This window comes from Metarhizium acridum, assembly GCF_019434415.1.
Source record: "Metarhizium acridum strain ARSEF 324 chromosome Unknown scaffold_29, whole genome shotgun sequence".
In the NCBI taxonomy this organism is placed as follows: Eukaryota; Fungi; Ascomycota; class Sordariomycetes; order Hypocreales; family Clavicipitaceae; genus Metarhizium; species Metarhizium acridum.
The window spans coordinates 817,925-843,340 of NW_027094017.1; the positions used below are offsets into that span (position 1 = coordinate 817,925).

A 25,416-nucleotide genomic window follows, 5' to 3' on the forward strand; every position below is an offset into this window, starting at 1 on the left:
CAAACTAGTGATTCTGGAGAGAGCAAAACCAAATCGTCTAGTGCGGGCGATGCTTGATGCCATTTCGTCGTGATAGTCGGGTCCTTGAGCACTGTATACCTGTGCCATCGCGAGACCGTTTCATTGAGGAACAGAAACAAATCAAGGTCAATTTTTGCGCCAGCGTCCAGAGCCATCTGGAGAGTGACGGGGGTTTGGGCGTATGCTGTTCTGACAGATCCCGTCATGGCAACCAGGACCATCACCCCCTGGCCACCAGGTTCAAGTCGGCTAGAAGGCTCTCAAGTCCTTGACCATAGACAGATGGATGGCTGGCGGGAGCCCGTTCAATGGACCTTTGATGCATAATAGTTGTTATGCAGCATTATGCGGTGATCCAAAGAAGCGGCAACCAGACGCGGCAACTAGGACGTGCCAGCACCACTTCCCTAACAACGTTGCACGTGTTCCGACAAATATGCTCTGCGTTTTGCATGAACGCAGCCACGACAGCTGGGCACCGGGATTGGCTTCAGCTACTCCGTATTCGCCCTGGATACAATATAATAAAAATGGCAAGGCGGGAGAAGAGCTGTGCCCGTGGCACCGCGTCGAAGAACCGGAGACGTGGACCTGGGGTGATGTTGATTGGTCCAGTCTACTGTTCGATCCCAGACAACCCTGCTGGCCGGGCTCCTCGGCCCCAAGTTTGAGCCCTCAGAAATGCTCTGCGCCGTGTAGTGTCGGGGCTTGTAGCAACCGAGGACGCCACCGATGAGCAATGATTACCTGATCGACAGAACTTCGGTGCAGATAACTTCGTCAACCTTGGTCACTGACCCGGATGGACCGAGCCGTAGCGTCGGGGCCAACTAGTGCCGCTTGGGTCTTGACACTAAACGCCATTTTTTGAGCCTCACTGGTGTGGAGCGGTCCATACTGGCACGGTCAGTATGTTGTGTGGTGTCACTTGCATGCCCTCTGTCCATACCCTCAACGAATTGTGCAATATAGATTCCAGTAACAAAAAACTAAAAATTCAGTGGAAAATCAGTGAGACCGCAGCAAGATTGACAAAAGATGGCCGGCAGTGCGCATACGTGATCCGAGCCTTGCAGAATAATTAATATTTGTCAAGGAGCAACGGTAGATCCTGAGGGGTGCTCCCATTGATGGACTGCGGCTGCCATTATCAAGCTACCAAGAGCTATCCGATTTCGGTCTCCATAGGCACAGAAAGACCGGTATTGAAGCTAACCTTCAACCTCACAAGCTAAACCAGACGCGCGCCAGTTCGACTATGTCGTGGTCGAGTCTGACTTTCCGAATAGTGTCAACTATGGTGCAGTGTTATGATATCATACAGTTAACACAGGCGCGAATCAAAATTATTTATTACTTACACTGATAGAAGCGTTTTGGTACTAATTCTTGCACTATTGGCTGGCGGCCAAGGACCGCCCTGGTCAACGCGAGTTCACCGGTTCCTGCACGAGGAAGGCGGTCGGAATAGTTACAGGGAGTATGCAGGTTGCCCAATGGCACGCCAAATCCCAAACTATGGCGGATCAGTCGTCACAGTGCTCTTCTTTTGGACGCCATCCTGCCATCAGCTTGAGGCTAACGAAAAGACTTCGCCATCTCAGCGGGGCCGCTTCAAGGCTGACACCACATTTCGACACATTGCGTGCTGGAATAAGTTGAGTGGGACCAAGATCTCTGAGTAGTTTGTGGCAAGTCCCAGATTCGACCGGCTGTTATGTATCAGGTCTGCATTGTAAATGGATTGCTATCGCAACCACCTGGCTATGATTACAGCCAGGCCATTACTTCTGTTAGGAATGAAATAGTCAGTTATGTACGGCTCGAACAGGGTTGCAAACTGTCTGACAGCGTCGGACAACTGCAGAAACTTGGCTTTTAAAGAGAGTTGACGGATCCCAGGATTAAGAACTCAAGATACATGCCCTCCTCACGTATGCATTTCGGGAGTCGATGAATAGCTAGTCACCTACCCACAGCATACTTCGGAAAGTTCGGATCGTTGTGTGCCCTTCAGGGCAAATCTGGCCGGGGGGTAAACTCTTGGAACGGCGACGCTCGAAATTGTGGGAACTATATTTGTTCGCCATAGCAATAGTAGCCAGGGGACAATTGACTCTACTGCCGCGCATTCTAGGGGCGAGGATAACCCCGTCGCTTGGACAGAATTCGGACATGCGCCGACGAGGTCAGTAGGTCAGTAATACGGAGTAGAGCAGACGAGGCCAATGGCCAAAAGCATAGCGGGGAGCTCCGTGTCATGGCTGTCAAGGACCCAGACTATATCGAAACTGACTTGCGTAGCCAGCCTGGCGGACTCGGTGATATGTTTTGGACTGGTCGAGGTCGTCAACTAGGAAGGAAACCTGTCAAGTTGCAGGCCCGGTGCGGAGCGCTGCTCAGAGAATTCTCTTCACAGGCATGGCGTCTGCCCAACGATGCAAGCATTCTTCAAAGTCGGGGCTCTTTGATGGTGGTGCAACTCGCGTCAGCTGGAGATTGGGGGTGTGGCTCGGGCATCTTAAGACATCAACGAAGCATAATACGGCCACGTGACGGGCTGAAAGGGTTAGGATCTTACAGCCATGAGGTGACAGGCTATCCTATGATGAAGATGAGCAAGATCAAATGACGGCTTGGGCAGAAATGAATGAGGCTTGACTTTGTCGACGCAAAGGATCTGCCTCAAGTCGAGAGGGATGGCCAGCCAGAGGGAAGGAGCGACCAGTTGACAGCAGTTCACCAGCTGCACCTTTCGGCGGCAAGAGAGAAGATTGACGTGACTCCAACAAACAAGTTCAATTTGATATCTCTGAACACGAGCAAGTGACGGCAAATGTATCGACAGATGCCAGAGTCTCTCTTAGCTTTAAAACACTTTCGCCTAACCATCCTACTCCCCAAATCCGAGTTCGTCCCAAAGCACTAATCGATGCTGTGCGATGCCTGATCATTGGGATCATGGTTCGTCTTGCACCATTGCTGTTGCACTACTGCTGATCGACACCAAGGCCACGAACCGTCCTAAGGGCGAACACAACAGACTAGAGGCTCTATTCAAGTCCAATCCTTAACGTGCCCAGGATGCCGTGATGCGTCTTGACAGGCATGTTGCAAGCCGAAGTTAATGGACCGAAAGGCATCGAGGCACAGAACGGAGTACCGACGGTCTATTGAGTCCAGGCTGCTGAGCTTCCCATCTTTGTGGCACTCGCAACGTCATGAACTTTCTCACGAGAGCCTTATTTCTTTTGGAGTTTCTCTCTCCCTCTCTGTGACGTGCAGTATCTTGTCCAAGACAACACTAGACTGGTCCAGTTTTTGATCAGTTAGGTCAATCTCTGTGTCAACCACGGTTGGTCGGCCACACCACCCCCGGAGTTGTCTGCTTGCGAATTGGGTAGTACACGCCACGCACTGCAGGAGTCTACAACACGATAACAAAACATCCTAGATGAATATGCAGCCAATTTGCCAGCGGCATCAGATTGGCGGCGCTCGACACCGGTGAACCAGTTAGCTGCCTTGAGTTTCACAGGCCGCGATGCATGGGCTTTGCAAAATCCAAGTCGAATCGATGTTAGGTCCTCCCAGGCAAGTGGGAACAGCAGCCTGGCCTGTTGGGAAAGGAGAGTCATGCAAGATGACTGACGGTGGTAGGCGTTTATTTTTTGTGTCTTAAGGACTCGTCTCGACTCACACGACACACGTTTCTAGCCCCATTCTGAGTTACGATGGGGACATTGCGACTACAATGAATGCACTCGAGGAGCATGCCGAATGTGACAATCTATAAAGCCTTGACTCAAGACAGAGTGATGCATCAGCCAGCTGGTTGGGCCCAACAGCCAACCGAGAGGCGGGCACGTCCAGTGGCGGAAGTCTCTCAGGCAACAGTTTGGATCCAGAAAACCCATCAACACCAGTCCTTACCCACCCGTGTCTTCTCCGAAGGGCCTGGTTCTGGCTATGACGATGGGCCAGTTGAAGGAATTGTCTTAACGGGGGTTGACCACAGTCAACGAGTGAATGTTCTGGACTCTGACCGTTGGATGGACTCCTTCTGGTACAGATACAAAGTGGCTATTAAAGGCTCTGGCTCTTGGGCATCTGCAAGGCCCACACACGGCACACCCACCCAAGGAGTCAGACAGACAAGCCATTGAGCTGGAGCCCACCCCTCCCCCCTCTGCTCCTGGGTCTTGGGCGTGTGGTTTCTGGGCCGGGGTAGACACCCTTGCCAACGTTGGTGGTGGCCGTTGCTTGCGGTTCGTAGACCCTGGTAATACATCGTGCTTTCAAAACTAGCAAACTCGCGCTAGAAACCATGGTCGGTATGGGCCGCCCAGGGGGGAGGAAGGGCCTCATGGCAAAGCGGAGTGCTGGCAGAAGCGACTGGCCCATCGGTCTGGTCCTCATAAGCAGGACCTGCATGCCGGGGACATTATATATGAGGCCTACGGAGTACACCAGAAACGAGATGCCTTTGCCTATTGATCTGTACAGTTGAATATTCTAATCTGCCCTCGAGAGCCTCTTACTAAGCTTAAACGTCTTGTTTCTGGAAACCATCATTCTTTCCTCGCTGATCACTATACTTGCCAATTCATCTTTGTGCAATACCCTCCTTGCACTTCGTAGCGCCTTCGAACCCAGTCTCATAAACATATCACCTCAACCACAGCCGGCTTGTCTATTATAACAAGGGTGTTGAGCATCTGTACCACCAACTCTACGACATTTTTGTGCCGAGATTACCGCCCCGTACTTCCAAAATGTGTAACTACATCTACGTGAGTACTCTTGTGTGAGCAACACGACAATAGTACTCTGCAATACTAACCACGTAGAGGCGTAGAAAGAGCTGAGCTGTCAGCATCACTACCATCTCGTCGAGTCTTGGTGCTCCAAGTATATTGAGACGGAACGGAGGTGTCCGCCCACCATTGTCAGCAGACAGTACTGGTAAGGTTCATCTAAATACCGGTCGTGCCTTGGCCGAGACCACGGTACCAGGCTTTCAACTTGACGCTCCGATGGCTGATACTTTGTAACAGGGGTGATGACATTTGCTGTGCGTATCACGAAATTCTTGAGACGCCCGTCGGCTAAACTTGGTTTTACTGCTCACGTACTAACTAATAGACGGTCCGCAGCTGCATGCCGGGAACGACTACAGCCAAGCAACCATCCATGGGCTAAACTGATTCAACGGCCAGCACCCAAGATGCCTTCGTACCCCTATCATCTTTCTGCACGGTAGCAGCACATGGACACCTACACGCTGGCCGACAAAACCGATCCGCTGCATCTGTATCCGTCCGCTCCAACCATCGTCCGGCCGACATGCCAACCCCCCATCAGTGGCGGTCGTATGCCTTGTCGAGTCTGGAGTGCAGTACGGAGTAATACGGCCCCAGTCGGAAGAGTGAAGGCTCAGCGATCTCCTGTTGTTAGTTTGGCTCAACTTTCGCGTGGTTCCTCCAACAAATATTTTTTGGGAAAAAAAAAAAAAAAAGGTCTCAGGACAGGAAATGGAGTATATTCAACTTTTTTTGCGGCGCAAGGATTAGGTCACAGTCACACATTGCTTAGGGATATCGGGATTGGATGGAAAGAGTGCAAAGTTTTGGGGTGCGAGCCACCTATTTTTCTCATCATAATATAAGGAGGATGGATGTTTGATAATGGGTTTTGGGCTGTTGGCTAGCTGTCATTCTAGTTTCTGGGTTTGGGCTTGTGGTGTTTTTTTGTTTTGCTCCGTCCGTTTTCTCTCTGTACCTGTTGCCAAGAGTTCCACGCACAAGGGAATAGTATGGCTCGCTTGGCGCTTCCATTCTTGCATCAAGAATAGGCATTGACAAAGAACCAGTGGAACCAGGATGGGTTGAGAGGGCGAGACCGGAATAGTGGCTTGCTTATTGGACACCAGCAGGTCTGGGATACCTGCAGCCGAAACGCAGTGGCAGAGACAAAGCCGTCGTGTTTCTTTTACCGCTACGGCCACGGGCAAGTGCACGTATTCGGTTTCTTTGCAATTGATGGGATTCATCATCGTGGAGTCTACCTCTGTTTCGTGCTGCGTTGCATATTGTGACATGGACGTCGCTCTTGCCATGGTTCCTGAAGTGTGACTTTTGTCTTTTTGTGTTATTCCAGGCACGAAGTTGTCTCTGTTTTAGTATGGGGGTCATGGGAGGACGATCCAACAGATGAGACTAGATGGCGTTTGTCTCCGACTTGGGTGTATATAGGCAAGTTAGCTGGACACACTCGGAAAGCAACTCATTTTGAGACACGGAAGATGAATGCGAATCTCAGTTCTTATCGAGATTGGGTCCAAGGGGCAAAAAACGGTTACACTGTAGCCGGCCACTCAGGGTCCGATGCTCGCCTCACCGGTCGTGAGTCAGCCCACGCGGCCGAGCAACCAAGTCTGGTTTTGAGTTGTCGATGCTCGCTTCCCCAAAGATAGACATCTGCAGTCCCGAGACGCTCGTGCCACACACAGGTCATGGACCAGTCGGGCGTAAGTTATGGGCAGTGCGGCCGTTTGGCATCGTGTTACTGCCCACGTCTAGGCAGGCGGCCATCGTCTAACTTGCGTCTCTTCACCCCAGCTTGTTAAAGTGGGCGAAAGAGCCGATATCGAAGCGAACTCAAGGGTGCTCCGGCCTCGGTAAGAATGTGAAAGAAGGTTCCATGGAACTCACATTTTGTTGTTTGTTGTCTTTTGGGCCAAGGATTTCTGCCGCAGATTTGCCCCGTAGCTGTTTTGCGCCGATCTCTCAAAAAATATACCCGTAAGCGCGTACATGCGCCGAGACAGAAAGCATCGAATAGCAGGCTGTGGCGCCTCAAGGCTCGATAGTATCACTACGGACAAGTGAAGACGGTGCCGGCTCTGCTTCTCTTCTCTTCTCTTGTTTCTGTCTGTTTTGTTCTCTGTGTTTTATTTCAGAATAGGCTATTTCGGGCCGTCCTCGATTCCCGCCCCGGTGGTTCACGCCGTGATTGATGAATCCGGGATGTTGAAGCCCGTTCCACCATGGGGTGCACAGAGGTGGACGCACAACCTTCTTCTTCCTTCTTTGGCGCTGCGGTATTTCTGGCCCCGTGCATCAGTAGTACACAATACGGATGTGGTGATGAACTCGCGCGGCTTGCATGCATGCCTTGTTACCCAAGGCCACCTGGTCCACGATGGTCGCCGGAGCATTTGGACTCTGGCCCAGCTGCAGTCATCTCTGTGTGCTCAGATGCATGTATCTATCTATATGCATAAGAAGCGTACGCCAGCAGGACCAGGCCCGTTCCGAAGCCACAAAAAGACTTGTTTGGCCCGTTGCTGGCCTTAGGGCTGGCTGTGCTTGAGTCCATCCAGCTCAAGCCGCATGTGGATGTCTTGTATTCGTCCCGTCTCCAGACTGCGTACAATAGAAATCTATTTTGGTGCACCTCACCTCTCTCCCCGAGGCTGTCGGGTTCCCTCGCACCTTTCTCGTTCCCGCGTCTTCGCCTCCGTAGAGGCTGCAAGGAATCCAACGCCCTTTTGTCTCTGCCGACCCCGGGGTATTCGCGTATTTCCACCCCGGGCTCCCGTGCCGTCCAGCTGATGGTGCGACGGCCTGGGGAGGGAGAGGCGCTTAAGCCACGATGTTACTGTGGGGTGGTCGAGTTTTACATAGTTACTACATGCGCACACTTGCATACATACACATGTACGGAGTACGTGTTGGCAGCTGAGTAGTGGAGGGTGGTGGTTCTGCGCTGCATTTCAGCTTTCTGGGTGGCGTAATGTATTAGTTATGGTGTTGGTGTCGATGGTCCTCTGTACACATGGAAGAGCGCCATTTGCCTCATTTGATTGAAAAGCATTGGAGAGAAGCAAGCAAGCCTGCGAGTTGAAACACGTCCAACCTCTGACATGCTGGCCCCGGCTGTGTATCCAACTCCAGGTCGGGTCACGCATGGCCTTGGTGGGCGAGCAGTCAGAAAAGAAGCAATGCTCTCTCTCATGCTGGGTACCTGCAGCGGGCTCTTGGAAGCTGAGTGTCGTCGGTCCCGGGATTTCGGACATGAGGTAAGGAGTGTTGCATCTTCTCTTTTGCTTTGCCACGATGGGTGCAACTACACCATCCCATCTTATATCGGGATCAAGTGTTCCAGCGGCCCCGGACGGGCAGTTCATGTTGAGAGTTCTCTGGCCACCCTGCGCTGTGAGCCGGGATTTGGTGCAGCCGCATCATGGCGTTGAGGCTTCTCGGCGCGCAACACCCGCCGCCTGTGAAGCCATTTTGTTGCCATTGTCGGCTCCGAGGTGTGTTGTAACCGCTCCGTACATGTAGGGCAAATCGGCGCTCGCTACGCATGCACCTGCCAACCAACATCTTGGCGATGCTGCGTGATGGAGGAGGGAACAGAAGCCGGGGACCCAAACGGTATATTTTACATGCCTCGGCAGCAAAAGAATCCACCGGCACGCTTACAAGAAAAATTGATGCACATTGATTTCTCCATCCCCCCTCCACCACCGCGAAGCGAAGAGAGAAAACTACGCTTGGGTCGGCACAGGCCACAAGTGGTGATGGTCGCGAGATTTCTGGAAGGGATGCTGGGCGGAACATCACTGGGCCAACCACCCGCGCAAGCGATTTCGTCATCAATTGATTGCTTTTTTTTCTTTCCCGCTTTTCTTTCCTTGTTTTTCTTCGTTTCTTAGTGCCAAAACGGACACAGCCAGTCGATCATCTGGTTAGCGACTGGCTGACGGGAGGCCGATTGACACCCATGTACTCCGTAGTCGTCCTTTTTTTTCCTTTTTTTTTTTTTCCTTTTTTTTTTTTGCCTCGCCACGACGCTCGACAAGCTTGGGTAGCATTCCAGTGTCCCGGCGATTTGGTTGGCTTCGTCGTTTAAGACTTATTCAGCCGGGCACATACGAAGCGACTGAATGACTCAGTTTCACATCCAAGTACCGAGTACTCGGGAGGTTTTGTGGTGAAATCTCGATGAGGGGAAAAAAAAAACACCTCGGTCAGTCGGCATGATGAGATGCGAGTTGTCTTTTCAACATTGCATCTCGAATCCATGCACATAGGAGAATTGACGAGACACTTGTAATTGCATCGCAATCCCACCATGAATACTTGGTCCATTCCGCAATATCGAAAACAAAACACCGCAGACGGCGCCATATTAATATCATGTCGATATTTGTGAGAGACTGCGTAAACAATATCCACTCGTCCCTTTGTCGCGCATGCAGGGCCACATCCATCCACGGGACTAGAGCGGCACCAGGCGGAGAAAGAGCTATGATATGAATCATGAATGACGGCACTTTCTTTTGCGTGCCGAGGGTGTGAGGTTTCAAAATCAGGGTCCGCCGGGTAATATTGGGTCACTTTTTAAGAAGCGCTCTTTTCGGTCGGGGAGGCGTTTTTTTCTCGTGCCGTGCCTTGAGTCGAACGCCATCGTGAACTTTCTTCCCAGTCTTGGGTGGATCCGGCCCGAGCCAAGTACTAGCCAAATCGGGGCTTGGAGACGCCGAAAGTGGTCGAGACGTGCAGAATACACTTTCATGTTGTCATTGCGCTCCGCAGAAAAAAAGGGTAGAGATTTCTGTAGAGTTGCGTAGTCTTGCGTGCGGCAAACGGCCTAGTTGCCGAACCTGCTTCTTCATTCGACAAATAACAACATATTTGCAACAGCAAATCCGTCGCAACACAGTTGTGATGAGGCACTCTGTCTAGAAACGGCGCAACGTCTCGAAAAGGACACCCCCGATTTCCCTTGCCGAATTGTGAAAAATGGCGGATTCGGAACACCTTAACCGTCTTCCCTCCGACGGTGGGAGCCGAAAACTTCATTTCCGTTGATACGCCGACGTTCCGAATCGTCTACTACCGTGTTCATTCGGTACTGCTTGGCCATGCAAAACTTTTCTTGCCGACATATCCCTCGGCTGTACAATACAGAGTTGGGAGGGGTAAATCCCATCAAGACATGCAAATCGCTGCTCACCGGGGTCCCCTCCCCTTTTCCCATGACAAAAAAAATAAGCACGTCATCGCGTATTTTCGTATTGCACTCGAAGCACCCATCACAAATTCAACTGCCTTGTCTGCCAAGATTCACCAGCAGCAAAACTGCCGGCCCAATCCTACCCTATTACTGGCCCTTGCTGCAGCCCGGCAGCGGCGCGGGTGCCGCCCATCCGCTTCTGCCTTTTGGTCGTACTGGTGCCATTTATACTTTCGACTAATGCGTGGCCGTTGAACAGGAACCAGGGTCTGAGCGTGTGTAAGTCCAAAAAAATTGAGAAGGAGAAAAATCTGTCCCTCTTTGGTGTGAATGACGCATCAATGAGCGCAGTTTTGCGCTAGACTTGGAGAGGCGCAGCGGGTGGCCGGCCGGCCGCAATGATTAAGAGAGACGGAGAGAAAGAAATGAAGGCGAAAAAGGTTGACTGCTTTTCTAGGCAAGTAATTTTACCTAGATGGGTGTGTTGGTGACTCTTGTTGGCGTTCTCTTTTCCAACATGACCAACTGCCCGGCGTCCGATGGCTTGCCGAATATATGAACAAGATTGTACAACAGCCTTGCCAACAGGCTCCTTTAGTCCGTTGTCGACATCACCAACAAACAGTTTGGCGTAGATACGTGTCTGGTGCACTATTCTTAGAATAGCCCACGTCCGCCAAATGTGACTGCCCTCTTGCTTGCTTAAATGCCGAGCCCTGTCAATTCGTTGCTTGCCCTGTCCGTCCATCATCCCCATTCCCCATGACTGCGGTTGGCGCACAGCGTATCCGGTATGTATTATCATGCAACAAATCGGCAGACTTGGTGTGAAATCGTTGGCCCAGCGTGCATTAGTCCATGTGCTCTGTGACTCCCCACGTCCCTGCGTTGATGATCGTCTCCCCCCCCACCACCACAAACTCCTCGTGCGGTTGATGCTTCAAGTTCCATGCATGAACGAACTCTATTTCGTTTGACGGGCTTGTCATCCACTCTTTATGCATTCTCGATGGCCCAATCATCCATCCACGGTTGCCATCTCTTTTCGCGTCTATGTATGCCTAGTGTCTGGCAGGCAGCTTGCCTGGTCGAAGCCTTTCACTGACAACAATTTCGCACCCCAGACGCTGGCATCTTGGCGGTTCTTCTTTACAACGTTGACGCCTGCAGCCTTGGCACTCATTGACACTTCCAAGCGAATGCCGGGGTCGGGTTGGGCGCCATTCGCAACCAGCACGCTGCAAAGCCCTGCTGTCTGCCTTTTCCTTCTCCACGTAGGCATCGACAGGCGTTGCTTCTAGTGCATGCCAAACTCAACCCTAGGAGACATCAAACTATTCGCAAACGGTTGCCTGCCGCCTTGTCCTCTATCTGACGTGAGCTACTTCCCCTTGATTCGGACTTGGAATTAGATGTCTGGACAATTTGTCATGGACATGTAACGACACCCTATCGCTGAGTGCCAGCCGGGTTGAGCTACACGCAACGAATCGATTGAACTCGTTGAAGAGACAATTCTTGCTGCTCCGCACGTCTGTCTTCTGGCGGGATACGCATTCATGTTGGGAATAGAGGAAAATTAAAGGCAAATTGGGGGGTGTGCATTTGTGACCCTGGATTTGAGGGCAAAAGGACAGGTACGTCGAGAACCTGAGACTAGGGTCCTCGCATGAGACGTTTGTCAGGTGACTTTTGTTCAATACAAGTCAAGTGCGTCAACGTTGCCAAGAACCATGATGACTTCTTTGCAATAAAACGAGGTGTCATGGGGTGTGGCATCTCTAGAAGAAAGATTATTACACGGGGGATAGTTTTCTTTCACTTGGGCCCTCGTTGACAACTAGACTAGGGACGAGAGTGGACGGGAATGCGCCCCGTCAAGCCGTTTGGGCGAAAGGCGTGTGAGCTCGGTGTTCGGAGATGTTCTGGCAGGCAGAATGCAACAGCTGTTGTTGGACTTGGCAGTGACTTGTCATGCCGTAGATACATTGATGCTTTCTGTAACGGGGGTGTAGCTGTAATGCGGTGATTGAGAACATTAGACGAACCCCACACGCTTCCAATGCATGAATGAGGCTTTGTTGATATCGAAAAAGACACATCTCCACCTAGTCATGCGGCGCTTATGCATCTTTGCGTCTTCTTGACGTTCGATGCAGTCACAGCGTCCCCAGAAAATGCTTATTTTCGCTTGTTGGCTATAACAACCTTGCTCCAGACCCTTTTCCCCATTGGTGCTTGTGCGTCTTTAATATACCGACACGCTGACTCTGCAATGCTTTTTCCTCTGTTAGACGGCGGAGTTTTACGGGGGGCTACAACAATTCGGACAAGAGTTGTTAAATGAGTCAGACAATTTCAAAATAGGCAACCTTGGTGAACAGGGCAGGTTCACGCCGTCAACCAACAAAGGTGGCGTCTCGGCTACCGGGCCATCAAGGTGAACCCGCTCGAGTCGTTGACTGACGAATTGTCTTGCCTGATTTGAGCCGATCTTACGCAGGTCTGGGGGAAACGCCGGGCATGAGTGGAATGATGGCGGCTCCAACGGCTGCAAACAGACAGGGCCGGCGGCGGTGGGCACAATAACGGTGGGCACAACAACGGTGGATGGAAAAGACCACATTCGGGACCGAGCTGGCGTTGACAGCTTGTTGGTTCTGTCGAGCGGCGATGACAAGACGGGAAATCTGGCATCCGGGTGGGTGGTGACTGCAGATCAGAAATGCGCCTAGTGATCGAAGGCTGACCTGTGACCGTCAAGGGTAAGAATCTAGTCTATGTCTGAATCCCATTCGCTCTATTTCTGTAAAAGCCGGCCACTGTTTTACTGACTCTTCCGGTGCTTGATATCAGAATCGCCCGCCACGATTGTCCCGTCAGGAAGAATCCTCTCCGTCGCTCTGACATGTGCCAGAAGAAATGGATAGGCCAAGTCGCAAAGCAAAGAAGTCCCAACAATGATTACAGAGATGGGATGAAATACGAACCCGTGTGCTTCGGGCCAGAACCACCATAGAAGTACACACGTCCCAGGAAGACCAAGTTGCGTCCCGAGAAACCGGGTGAACCTATCGGAAGGCCAAGAAGCCCAGTCAGCCAACAAGTTCACTCACCAGGAATATTACAAGCTCCGACTCTTATGTTGAGCGCTGTGGCTCGCGTAGCACAGAGGCAAATTCATCGGCCCGAAAAGTGAGCAAAAGCAAACTAATTCTCCGGGAGAAACAGGAAGCACTGGCGAAGGGCGATGTGATAAGACAGCCTTACAGAATATCGGCTAATTTGTATGGCCTGTTGGTGGGGAGGGGAGGGAGTTGTGTGTTGGGTCGTTGATATTGTTCAGCTTCGGAACATGGGGTCACCGTCCAAGGTGACCTGAACCAAAAAAAAAAAAGAAATGTGACAAAAGAGAAGACGGCCCAACAGACACGATTGCAAAGTTATCCTCTCACGGGCTGCGATAAGAAAGGATAGCAAGAACAGAGAAAACGACAAACGAGACGGATTATTCCATGGCATCACCTCGCAGGCGGTATCGCCAACACCGACAAGGGCGATACAGATGCAGAAAGTAAGAGACAACCGACTCACCATATCGCATAGCTCTGACCACCGGAGTGCCCTCGCTGAAGCAACATGCCCAATGCACCAACACTCATTATCATCTGTGCTACGCCAGCAGACCACCAGGCCAACTCTGTCGTATCTCTTGCTTCGAGACCCTTCCATATCTTGCCGAACTTGAGGCCGGACCCGCGATGAGGCTCCTTGAGCCACCACGACGCGAATAGGCTGTTGGTGACAAGCCCAGAGGCGAATACTAGGCCCAACAGCAGGGGCACATTGCGAGCGACCAGTGGCGAGGTGGCATTCGACCTGCGTCCGTACCTGAGGGTGGTGTACAGCACAGGCATGTCGAGAGCGAGCCACATTACGAACCCGGCGAATTCGAGCCACTCCTCGGTCACGTAGAAGGCGTACACAAGCTCCCATGAGAGGTTGATCCCCAGGGCGAGGAGCGGGATGGGCGTGTCGCGAGTGCTGAGTGAGCGTTTAGTCATGAGAACGTAGCAGATGAGCCAGAAGACGACGCCGGCGCCGAGGAGGGCTGAGGATGCCGGGATGAGCCAGGCTGGCGCTGAAGGGGGCGGTATGTCGCCTGATCCCATTGTGTTCTCCTGTCGTGTTGGGAGTTGCTGGCTTGGTTGGTGGTCGAATGGCCGTAGAAGGTGGTGTACGGAGAGAGATCCGACAGAACCATTGACCTCGAGTGCTATTTACGAAAGAAAAGGGGGAGACGGCACTTGAGTGGTGAGATGCCTGCGGAGACGCGGCAGTTGAAAACACCAGACCCGACCCCAAGGTATGGACAAGTCGCCTATAGGGTATGCTAATATTTGGCCAAGAAAATCAGTAGCAATGCTCTCCCGCTGTGACCCGCGGCGGTGGGAAAACCGATAAAATTAAATCAATTATTTATTACTCGAGTTTGCCTTTGCTAAACTCTGTGCCATCACGCACGACAAACCTACCCAGGTTGTTTGTTCCACCAGCGAAGCCCAGCCATAACCGCATCAGCAACTTCGCATAAGTGCACTTCTTCACAACACACCCTACGACTCCTCACCCTTCACCTCTTCTTCATCAAGAAAAGGCATATTTTCCCGAATATACCCCAGCAGAGTGTCTGGCGATAAAGCCGTTGCCAAAACAGCCTCATCTACGGGGAGACGTTCGGAACAAGCCTCGAATATCCTTTGACGGATACTCGTAGAGCTTGGATATGGCGTACCGGGAGAACATGCACGCAGGCAAGGCACCAGGTAGTACCGCCGAACCGGCGTTGTGACTGTCGATGTCGACCATAGACTAACTCCTTCCATGATGCGAGCTTGAACGACAGGTCAGCCAGAGCTCACTTTTTTTTTCTTTTTTTTTTCTTTTTTTCTCTTTCTTTCTTTGTTTGCTCGCCCACGAAAGCAGAAGCCCTACAACTTACATCCATATGATATTTGAAAAGGATCCCAAGGAATACAAGGAGCAGATTCCGCAAAAAACCTTTGAACCCAATCGAAGCAGCCTGGAATCTGTCGAAGCGTATATTCGCACCGGAAATCCACAGGCCTAGACACGTCCGACGTAATCGTCTCGCTGCAACTCCACTGGCCGGGATCGTAAACTGCCCGAGTGCTTATCCAGTCTGAGCCAACTAAAAGTAAAAACGTCAGGTTGATATTCTCTTTTGTCAGGTTACCGTGCAATTGTTCCTGGAACCTTGTTAGGGCCGAGCGCGACTCTGCGAATATCCATGCGTTGTTTGCAGGGAACCCAGCAGCATTTCTCCAAAGAGCTGAGCGCTTGGATTTGTTTAAATCGAGGTCAACCGGCTCTTCCATTGTCTTCTCGCGAATTTTTTCGTCATCGTTGGGGAAGATGACGACTCCCCTGATGTTGAGATGATTCTTCATATCGTTGAGAACGCTTCGCAGAAGTTGCAGGTGGCCCTCGTGGGCGGGATTGAACGCTCCTGGAAATAAGAGAACTCGGTTCCTGCCTTCAGGATCAATGACGGAAGATTTCACATCTTGGTTGTTGTTGAAGGGGAGCTTGTCACTTGGAATGCTGATGTTGCACTGCCCGCAGGCATCGCGAACGTAATCCCATAGAGTCTTCGCCATGTCTCTGTCGCACGTCGTGGAACACAAACTGCAACCCTCGGAGGAAAGATGTAGTTCTGCAACACGCAATGCGTGAGAAAGGTTTGGCGAGACTTGAATTTCTAGCTGGCTGTCAACTGCAGACGAGCTGCTCGCAGCGAAAATCACTTTGCGTAACCAGAAATAGGTTAGATGCTGGGTAGGTATATAGCATTGCAAGAAGCAGTCTGCATCATGATACACCGAGTCAAACGATGTGCCTACGTTGCATATTCCGGGTTTTCCACAGAAATGCTGACTTGGCCCAGTAGATGCCCGACCTTTTGTTACCGATAAAAGACCCGATATTGCATATGCGTGTTCATGGATGTTGTGGTTGTCATTCGCACACTGGCATCGTGCAGTGTTTTGAAGAGATGGTGTAGTGTTGAACCTTCTGCGATCCAACGTCTTTTTGTTTGAGATACATCTGGCAAGCCTTGGACTTTTGGCCAGCATCTTTGTTGCTTTCAACCGTATTTCTCTCTTATATCGCATGAAGTCTTATGAACCGTCAAGATAATCCGATTATAACTCTACAGATATTTGCAATAGGCTTTTTTTTTCAGCTTACATACAGATATGAAGTGATTCGGACGGTTTCTTGTCACTCTGGAGATCAGGAAAACACCAAGCCAAGTCATCCAGGGACCCCCCACCCCCCAAACCAAAAACATCGTACCCAACCGTGCCCCTGACTTTTCCACACCAGATTCGATGACATTCATGTCCATATTCCTTGTGCCAATGCTAGTGCTCACTTTACGTCACGCATCTTTCCGCCACACTGTACACGTCCGTCATAAATACGAGGCATGTTCTCGGTAGTTTTTTAGGCAAAGACTGCGTGAAGCATCATCGCGAAACAGAGAGCAAAGACAGACTGGCTGTTCAAGGAAACAACAGAAGCAGGCGAGCAAGGGACAAAACTATTTTTATTGGCCGCGCCGTGGTGAGTAATGACACCTGCTTGCTTGCAATCCTGGGTAATAATGACTCGATCGGGTCCAGGAGAACCTGAGTATTGTTAGCCAAATATAGTTATCGCCGTGGCCCTCCATAGGTTGGGCAGGGTCGGAAACTGGTGGGAAACGCAAATACTCACCATCGCCATCGTATACACCGACTGGGAGAAGGGGGAATTCGTAGTAAGGAGCGCTGCCGGTGAGATGAATCTTCTCAAAGTTCTTGTACACGTGCGGATAATGATTTCTTCCAACCGAGCTGCCTTCCTTCAACAAATCGCATGCTTTCGTGATCGTCGGGTTGAGCTTTCTAGGGCCGTATAGGGTGTCACCGCAGGTGAAGTCATCGCACACGGCCAAGGCGATAAGTGATAGGAAAAAGGTGAATGAAAGTCTCATCTTGGGACACACAGTGTTGTTTCGTCAGTGTGGATGGGAATCGAGGTTCGGGACTAAAGTGTGATGTGATGATCGATGTCATAAAGGTATCATGATGAAAGGCAAGTTTGGTGCAATTGAATTTCGGGAGAGGCAGCCCAATTTACGTCACTAGTTTCTTTTTGTTGGCTTGACCATCTCTGATCACGGGCTGTGTCCATCGACTTTGCAGCTGAAACCAGCGACGACCTTGAGCATTGAATGGCCCAGGAATAAGATTAAGCCCACAGATTGGGCGCAGCCACCAGCGGCGCCTCCTTTGATCCACCGAACAAAAGATGAACAATGGTTGGGTGGTTTCGGTATCAAGTGCCCTTTCGGTCGGCCCTAACCGATGAATGGGGGCAATTTTCACCCTTGACTAGGCTCCGGGACCTTGCCGGGATGTGCCCCTTGACCGACATGAGAAGCTCGGCGGTGTCGACAGCTAGTCGTGGTAGGGCTGGTTCGGTTCAACGATGCGGAGAGTGAAAGAAAGGAAAGGCAAGGAAAATTTGACAAGGGATATCGTTGGATATTTGTGCGTCAGCCAACCAGCCAAGAAGCAGGATTTTCTCGTTCACATGATATATGAAATGTGTGGTCGTCAGAGTTTGCATGTGTATTTGCAAAATGGTGTTTCTGCACTTTCACTGTTCCCAAAGGAGTCAATCATGCGGTCCGGTGCTCGGTTGCTCCTTCGTTTTGGATACCACATGCAGTTGACGAGTAGGAGCTGGGCGAGAGGGGCTACGTTACTCCGTAGACATTTGGACATTGGACGTTGCACGTGGTGAACCTTGAACCTGCACCTGGGCTCCAGATCCGCACAATCGATGGAGCTGGAGATGTGTCAATATGATTGTTAAAATTCGCGGATGGCGGGGTCCTTTCAGGCGATTGATGCCTCATTCGGGCGTCGCGTCATTCGTGGTGGGAGAATGACGGTCGTCAGTTGTGATGCGCATTTGCGTGCGCCGTCAGTGGTTGCAGGTTTCTTGGTGTCACGGTCCATCGCAGAAACACAGGTGCAATGCCATGCATGCATGCATGTTGACAAGTTTAGTGCATAATACTAACCGTTAGCAGTTATTCTTCACAGCTCCGGAATGCGACTCGTGTGATGGCTCGTCGGACTCAAAATGCATCAAGCTGCAGCAAGCGTAACGCAGGGTTTCGGTAGATCAACCTCACCCCGATGAACGCCAAAGGCAGACACTGACAGCTCTGGAATCTCGAGGCATCATCATCAACGTCGTCGTCATCGTCATCATCGCCATCACCGCCACCGTCTGTATTGACCTTCCCCGCGAGCTTCGCTGCAATGCTCTGACGCCGATGTTGCCGGGTCCCGGTTAGCAGTCTAGCTCCCTGCCCCAGCTCAAGCTGTCCCCTTCTGTCTCCCAACTGGTCTTTGTTGGCCATCTGTCAACCAACCATTTTCCTTGTGTAACCGTCGATCTGCAACCTCGAAACCGTCGTTCCTGAGGGTGTCACACGAGAACTGCCGCCAACAACTCTCAACGCTCAACGCGGGTGGCTGCAGCTTGGAGATGGAGAGGCCCGTGTTTGCTGTGGTTGCCCGGCGCAAGCATGTGGCATTTTCCCAATCGCTTCTTGCAGTTGCTCGCGACAGACTTGTTATGTCGCGATGCTTGGTGGATACGCCACAGCCGCGGATGAACATGACGGACAAGCATGGTCGCTAATGGAAACGCTCGGCCCTGATACCTACGTTCCCTGTACGGAGTAATGCCGCCTGGATACGGAGTACTTGTTGACTAACTCGTGTGAGTTGCGGGAGACCCCGAAATTACAGAGAACGAACGAAAGTCTGGCTCACTGGTGTTTGTGAGGTACTCTGCGTCCTTCAGACATAACTTACTGGGTACCTAGGAGGTGGTTTTCCTGCGGCCCGCCGGTATGGTAAAGTAAAATATATTTAGCATCCAGCCGTTAAGATCCATTTGTTCGCCCAAGTCTTCAGAAATGGCACATTGCCTCAATCAGTGAAGCGCGGGACGTTGCTCGTTTACCCGAGTTGCCAGGTATAGATCCGGGCGGAAACGATGATCCAATAGCATTGTGGTAAATAGCCTCCGTCCCAACCCGGCCACCACCACCACAATCTCGCGACTGTCTGGGGTTCATCTCCATCCTCAGCTGCCGGTGGCATCTGACTCCAGATTGTGCCACAGCCTTGGCAACTCGGTCAAGTTCACAGAGCACCTTTCCTTTCCATGACGATACCACGACGGGGCCGGGTCTTGTCACTGTACGTACTGTTGTTCCAGCGGGCGCTCCAAGGTGGCCTACATATGTAGGCTGTCTCCTCAGACGCCCAGCTCGGCGACCGCAACATACTATTCTAAAGTTGGTGGTCTCAAGTGCTTTGCTGTCCTTGGCTTTGGGCGCCACATCCCAGTCCTCAGGAAGCAGCTCGTCACATCGCGAGTCTCCATCTGTGCCGCATGTGGGCTTTGCGGCGTCTCATGCGTGCAACCGACCGCAAATTTCCTCAACAACGGCCGTCCTCGCTGGCACCCTCTTGATCTCACTCTCTCACTCTCTCACTCTCTCACCTCTCTCACTTCCTCTTCGCTCGGTCTGATTTCGCCATCGCCGCCACCAGACTTCATTCGCAGGAGGCGTCGGCTGTCTAGTTTGAAGTTGCGACCCGTCCAGCGTCAGAGGAGCAGCTCCTGCGGCGGCCTGTGAGCCCTGCGATCCACGGAAAGAGGGCCAACGTCTCAACTACTTCCCCAAGTGCGATGCGCCGACTCTGACAGGACAGGACGCCTCTGACGAAGGGCCTGTCGTGGGCCTGTCTGTCTCGTCGGTCGGTCTCGTCGGTCAGGCGCTGGTGCGCGTGTCCCTGGAATCCGGGGGCCATCAGCAGCTTTCCCGTCGCCTCTTCTGACCCGTTTTTTTCTCAGCTCGCATCCCTGTTCCTGCATCTCATTGGCTGTGCAAGTGGAGCCTGCCGCCGTGCCCCATCGGACAGTCGGGTTTTTCGAGCTAAAAACTCGGCACGACCATGGACCCAAGACACCGCCAGCCTGCTCCCGTGCCACGGTCCAACTCCAACTTCAACTCCAACTCCGTCTCGAATGCAGCCTCCAACGCCGCCTCTCATTTTCCTCCCGCCTCGATCGTCGTGCCGCCGCCTCTGCACTCGGCTCATCATCACCCATTCGCGACGCACACCTTTGCACCCGTCTCCGCGTATGCTGCCGACCCTCGTCGGGCCTCAGACACCCCGTACTACCCGCCGGCCGGCCGCGCCAGCTTGCCAGCTCCGGAGCTTGGCCACAACCATTCGCAGTCGCAGTCGCATTCACACTCGCGCGCGCAGAGCGCGTCGTCGCTGCCTTCGCTCCCGTCCGCCAGGGAGAAGAGTCGCGTAATGCCTCCTCCGCCGAGCTCGCCCTCACAGGGCCAGCAAGGGGGCCAGCCGCCGCCGCATCATCATCATCACCAGCAGTCGCAGAGCTCCGTGAGTTACGGCCCGATGCCGCCTCGGCCGCCTTCCCTTTCTGCTGGGCCATCAACTTCGTTCCCATCTGGGAGGGAGCTGCCGGCCTTGAGCTCGCTTACCAGGTCGGGTAGCGGCGCTGGAAGCTCCATGTCGATATCTTCTATGCTCGGTGGACCGCCTCCGGCTTCCCGTGATTCACAACCTGCGCAACACTACTCATCTCACGCCCCCCCGCCATCATCAGGGCCGGGATATGGACCTGCCATGCAAGCTTCGCCAAGGTTGCCTTCTGCGTCATCCGAATATCCTTCATTTCGCCGACCTCAAACTCCTGACCATCCACGACCATACGATCCCCGAGGCAGTGCTGCGCCATCACCTCATGGCCCCTTCGCGACCACACCCGATCTACAACGATACGGTACACCCCAAGGCTACCACCAGCGTCACCCTTCTGCACCCGCCGATACTTCGCGAGAGCCAGGGAGAATGTCTGCCGGTCCGCCACCGACTCAAAACAAACCGCCGCCGCCGTATGGCGGTATGCCACCGCGGCCATTGGAGGTGGGTCGACCAGATGACCCCTATGCAAGACGAGAGGATAGCCGGCCGCCTGCAGCCATGGAGTATAATCCTGAACGGCCGAGTTTAAGACCATACCCTTACGATGAACGGTTCCGCCCCGACAGAGATCGACAGCCAGTTCCTGAGGCTCGTGAGAGAGAAGGCAGGGAGCGAGCGTACTCGGGAGGGGCCGATTCGCGCCGGCAGCAGCACATGTCTCCTCACGAGCTGGGACATCGAGAAACTCACCCTGGACAGTCTGCTTTTGGGCGTCCGGAACACCGAGATACTCGCGATCAGTGGGGGCGACCAACTACTTCAGACCCCAGTTATAGACCACCCCTCGAGCATCAACGACCCCAACACTCAGAGTACCCGCCTGCATCTGGACCATACTCTCACCACGGGCAGCCGTATCAGACTTCTCCTCCGGATCGGTATCCGCCAACCTCGCATCCTCCTCATCCGTCTGGAAACGCGCAAGCGCCACCTTCACAGTCCCACGAGGCCGACCGAGCTCGCATGGATCAAATTCACCCTCATCCACCTCAACCTCAGGGCCCTCCCCGCCGTGAAGAACCACCACCGGCGGCTGCTGCGGGTTATGGCACTTCGCATGCCCCGTCTTTTGATTCGCCTCGTAAGGAGAGTGATGATCATCACGGGTCGAATGGGCTACAGCGCAATTTATTGGCAGTTCAAGATATCAATCGCAAGGGTCGAATGTCCCCTCTCCCGCAAGCAGTCCAAGGCGCACAACCCCAGCAGCCTGGCCCTGCGGCCGAGCCAGGCATCAAAAGTGAATTTGGTCGCATGTTCTCTGGTATTGGGAGTGGCGTCAGTGGTATCGGCATGTCTAGCCCGGTAGCCTCTTCGGCCGCGACGGCGTTCCCAAGCCAAACCTCACATCCCGGAGGTGCCAAACGCGAAGACATTGAAAGTGCCGGGGTCGACTCTGGGGCTGACAATGTCAAGGGCGCAAAGCCTGGAAGGAGACGAAAGTTAAAGGATGAAGATGCTCGTGATGATGATAGTTCTGGCAGACTTACGCCTGCAGGCCGAACAAACAAACGTGCCAAACCGCATCAGCACCATCACCACCAGTATGTTGCTCTTTTTTTCATTTTTTTTTTTTTCATTTAGCTGTGAGCATCACTCGACGCTAACTGACATCTTAGTCACCACCACCATCATCACCACCATGGACAAGATTCTGTACCATCACCGACGACTGCAGCTGCTCAGTTTAAGAATCTCAAAGGCAGCACACCGACAGCTTCGCCGACTGAAAAGTCCCACCACCACCACCATCACCACCACGGCCAAAAGACCGGGGCTCCTGCGCCGGCCAGTCAGACTAAGCCTGCGCCTCCTGTCATACCACCAAAGACCAAAACAGTTGTAGCCTCCAAGCTCGTGTTGGACTCGGTCGCCAATCGCGCAAGGCATCATCTTGGAGATTTCATATACGAACCCGAGTTGAAGCCGGGCCGATTGCTTCCGAATACTCCCACACACAGAGGCTTCTCGTCGAATCCCAAGCCGCTTCCCTGGGATGTTATCAAGGACAAGGAGAATTGCATACTGACAGTCAAGGTGCCGCTTATACACCTCTCTCCTGTAGCTCGCGAGGAAATCACGGCGCGAGCCTATCTGTGGGGTACAGACGTTTATACCGATGATTCGGACGTAGTTGCGGCTTGCATCCATGGCGGATGGATCAAAGGCGAGTGGACAGACGACGTTGATACCGCCATGTTGGATCTGGAACAGGGAACAGCTGAGGGTGGTAAGCGCAAGACCAAAATTCCAACCCCAGAGCTGCCAAGTCGAGAGTCAGAAGGCGCCATCACTGCGCCGCCGCCACTGGGACCCATGGATATCCCAGCAAACCGCGACTTGCATGTCAATGTTTTGATCCTACCTCGACTCGTTAAATACTCGGGGTCTACGCGGTTTGGTATTTCTAGCCGTGAGTTTGGAGGCCAATATGGCGGCCGACACTCGGTCCACGATGGCCTAAGTTACATGATCAAAAGCATTCGATGGGTAGAAAACGGTGCACAGCCCCAGGCAAGGCTACGCGGCAAAGCCAGGAGAGAGCGTATGCGTAAAGCAATGAAGGAGGTCACAGCTAGCTTTGGCAACATCCACGGGCTTGATGTGGAGCAAAGCAAGGACAATGCGTCGCCCCTAAGAGGCGATATCATCGGCAACTGGAGGAAGAAGGACCAGCCGGATGCGCCCGCAGAGGCCGTGAACGACAAGCCGGACCAAGAGCGCGCAACCAGCGAGGGAAACAAGGAGAACCGCGTAGCAACGACGCAGCCTGGGAACTCGGAAGAGCCAGCCAAAGAGACGAAGAAAATGCCAGACCAAGATGTCGAAATGACGGAAGCAGGGGAAGGGAAGAAGGAGTCGGATATTGTCGAAGAAAAGTAATCATTTTTTTTTTTCAGCTTTGATTTCGTCTTGCGAGAATTAGGGATACCTAGAGGATGGCGTCTGGATAACGTGTTTATCGAAATATTCGCAAACTGTAAGAATATCGGTCATCAAGGAAGCAAAGCGACGATGAGGAGGAGGGACATGTGGCATGCCCGGCAGCCTTTATTGTACAGTTTAGTGTCGCGTTATGGTACATGTATAACGAGGAAACGCCCGCCCTCTCAATTCAAATCATGATTAATTAAATGCCGCACCATCCGTCTGTATGATGCCAAGGGAGCCTTCTCATCCCAGTTCCCCGGGCCGTTTTCGCGACGGGTCTTGTATTCTTTCCCTCTCCGCCGCCGGTGTCTGGTGCAGTACACCCACCCCATCAAAGTATCGACAGAGTTGCTTGTTTGCTTCGGTTAAAAATCCGTCACACGCCCGTTATAGCTCCAGTCGCCGTCGCCTCCCCACCGCAGAGGCTCGTTCTTCGGACCACCCACCTCGCCCGTCTTCGGGTTCTTGTCGCCCTCAAACTCGGGCGGTGCGCCGCGGAACAGGGCCGGATGCACGCTCTCTTCTTCCGTGAGCGTAGCCTGCGTCTGCGCCTGTTCCTGGGTGGACGGTGATTCTGCGGAAGCGCCAGTGTTTGCGGGTTGGAAGGCGGAGGAGACGGCGGCTTCGCGTTGGAGACGCTCGAATTCGGCTTGCTCCGAGGCGGGGAGCTTCGGGGGCGCGGGACGGGTTTGGAAGGATGAGTAGGTGCGTGCGCGGGATCCGCGGGTGAGGATTGCGCGCAGGGGCCGTAGACGTTGCATTGTTGAGTTCTGCGACGATTTCGTCGGGTTGTTGTGGTGCTTTTGGGTTGTGCTGATGGGTTGGAATCGGAGTTGAGGAAGGCGAATGTGCTCGCTTGGATTGATGGCTTTGACGAGGCGCGGGATTGGTTGAGGATGTCGTGTGTGGGGCCGGGAGTCGGCTGTCACAATAGCCTACTTGGGACCTGGCGGTTCAGTTGTTCGCACCAGTTGACGGGTTAGGCTATAGACAGCCCCGACCCGCCACCTGTTCGGCATTGTGCCTGGTGAAGTTCACAAGCTGGACAGACATCAGTGTAGTGCATGGATTTATGCGCTGGTATGAAGCCAGTCAAACTCTGGTTGTATCCTGCTACCTACTGGGTGACCTCTCCCGTAGTATTTAGGTGTAGAGTCCACGGTATTAAGATGGCGACGGATGAACGTTGGCTCATTGCCATTTACCCTTATTATCCGTCGGGTAACTAATGAGTGGAGCGTTTGGAACTACGGGGATTTTCTTCATCCGGTGTACAAGATTCTAGAAGCGTCGCGAAACTGTAATAAATACACGTTTGATGCGAGAAACTCTCTATGGTACCTTGTGCGGGTTCATGGATTCATTCCATCCAAGTGGTGCCTTGGGTTATAGCACATTGGGCCCCGAGACAGTGTGGACCAGCGAAGTGATGGTGATGGCAAACTGCCCGCAGCCGGGTACCTGGTCCCGCTTCCTGTTTCAAGATGCGATATGAGTGACGCACAGCGATGACGGATGAGCTAATTGCCAGAGTCATCATGCTGGCTGCGTGAGATGTGGTGCTGGATTAATAGACGTCTGTTAAATCCAGCATCACATCGCAGAGATGGCTCCATCCACGTTGCCTCTTGAAGACAACAAAATGCCGCCTACTTCATGCGTGCCTGCCTAATGACGCTAGCTGCTTACTCTTAATAGTATAGCGTCTGGTCTTCATAGCGGCGAGGAGGGTGCATGCTGCTGCTCGAACCTCGAG

General features: G+C 52.7%; 8 protein-coding genes across 8 annotated transcripts; 3 read left to right on the forward strand and 5 right to left on the reverse strand.

Annotated features, from left to right (window-relative positions):
• Positions 1-5,734: 5,734 nt before the first annotated feature.
• On the reverse strand, positions 5,735-6,139 carry J3458_004304 (uncharacterized protein; the record flags this gene model as incomplete). The annotated part of the gene is made up of 1 exon (XM_066118137.1): positions 5,735-6,139. The coding sequence occupies one exon, from the start codon at positions 6,137-6,139 to the stop codon at positions 5,735-5,737; it is 405 nt and encodes a 134-aa protein (XP_065976736.1).
• Positions 6,140-7,812: 1,673 nt separating this feature from the next.
• J3458_022491 (uncharacterized protein) lies at positions 7,813-8,396 on the forward strand. Its single transcript, XM_066123047.1, has one exon. It carries the CDS (start codon positions 7,949-7,951, stop codon positions 8,276-8,278), a length of 330 nt encoding a protein of 109 aa, XP_065976737.1. The 5' UTR covers positions 7,813-7,948; the 3' UTR covers positions 8,279-8,396.
• Positions 8,397-11,045: 2,649 nt separating this feature from the next.
• On the forward strand, positions 11,046-11,348 carry J3458_004305 (uncharacterized protein; the record flags this gene model as incomplete). The annotated part of the gene is made up of 1 exon (XM_066118138.1): positions 11,046-11,348. The coding sequence occupies one exon, from the start codon at positions 11,046-11,048 to the stop codon at positions 11,346-11,348; it is 303 nt and encodes a 100-aa protein (XP_065976738.1).
• Positions 11,349-11,752: 404 nt separating this feature from the next.
• J3458_004306 (uncharacterized protein) lies at positions 11,753-14,342 on the reverse strand. Its single transcript, XM_066118139.1, has 3 exons — positions 14,188-14,342; positions 13,642-14,158; positions 11,753-13,118 (listed from the first exon to the last, which is right to left on the reverse strand). Exons 1-3 carry the CDS (start codon positions 14,309-14,311, stop codon positions 12,875-12,877), a joined length of 885 nt encoding a protein of 294 aa, XP_065976739.1. The 5' UTR covers positions 14,312-14,342; the 3' UTR covers positions 11,753-12,874.
• Positions 14,343-14,663: 321 nt separating this feature from the next.
• On the reverse strand, positions 14,664-15,728 carry J3458_004307 (uncharacterized protein; the record flags this gene model as incomplete). Its single annotated transcript, XM_066118140.1, has 2 exons — positions 14,664-14,941; positions 15,050-15,728. The coding sequence occupies 2 exons, from the start codon at positions 15,726-15,728 to the stop codon at positions 14,664-14,666; spliced, it is 957 nt and encodes a 318-aa protein (XP_065976740.1).
• An 850-nt stretch (positions 15,729-16,578) lies between these two features.
• Positions 16,579-17,110, reverse strand: J3458_004308 (uncharacterized protein; the record flags this gene model as incomplete). Its single annotated transcript, XM_007809909.1, has 2 exons — positions 16,579-16,763; positions 16,852-17,110. The coding sequence occupies 2 exons, from the start codon at positions 17,108-17,110 to the stop codon at positions 16,579-16,581; spliced, it is 444 nt and encodes a 147-aa protein (XP_007808100.1).
• A 779-nt stretch (positions 17,111-17,889) lies between these two features.
• J3458_004309 (uncharacterized protein) lies at positions 17,890-24,808 on the forward strand. Its single transcript, XM_066118141.1, has 3 exons — positions 17,890-18,307; positions 18,369-22,273; positions 22,349-24,808. The coding sequence occupies exons 2-3, from the start codon at positions 20,166-20,168 to the stop codon at positions 23,610-23,612; spliced, it is 3,372 nt and encodes a 1,123-aa protein (XP_065976741.1). The 5' UTR covers positions 17,890-18,307; positions 18,369-20,165; the 3' UTR covers positions 23,613-24,808.
• On the reverse strand, positions 24,026-24,421 carry J3458_004310 (uncharacterized protein; the record flags this gene model as incomplete). The annotated part of the gene is made up of 1 exon (XM_007809907.1): positions 24,026-24,421. One exon carries the CDS (start codon positions 24,419-24,421, stop codon positions 24,026-24,028), a length of 396 nt encoding a protein of 131 aa, XP_007808098.1.
• Positions 24,809-25,416: the final 608 nt, after the last annotated feature.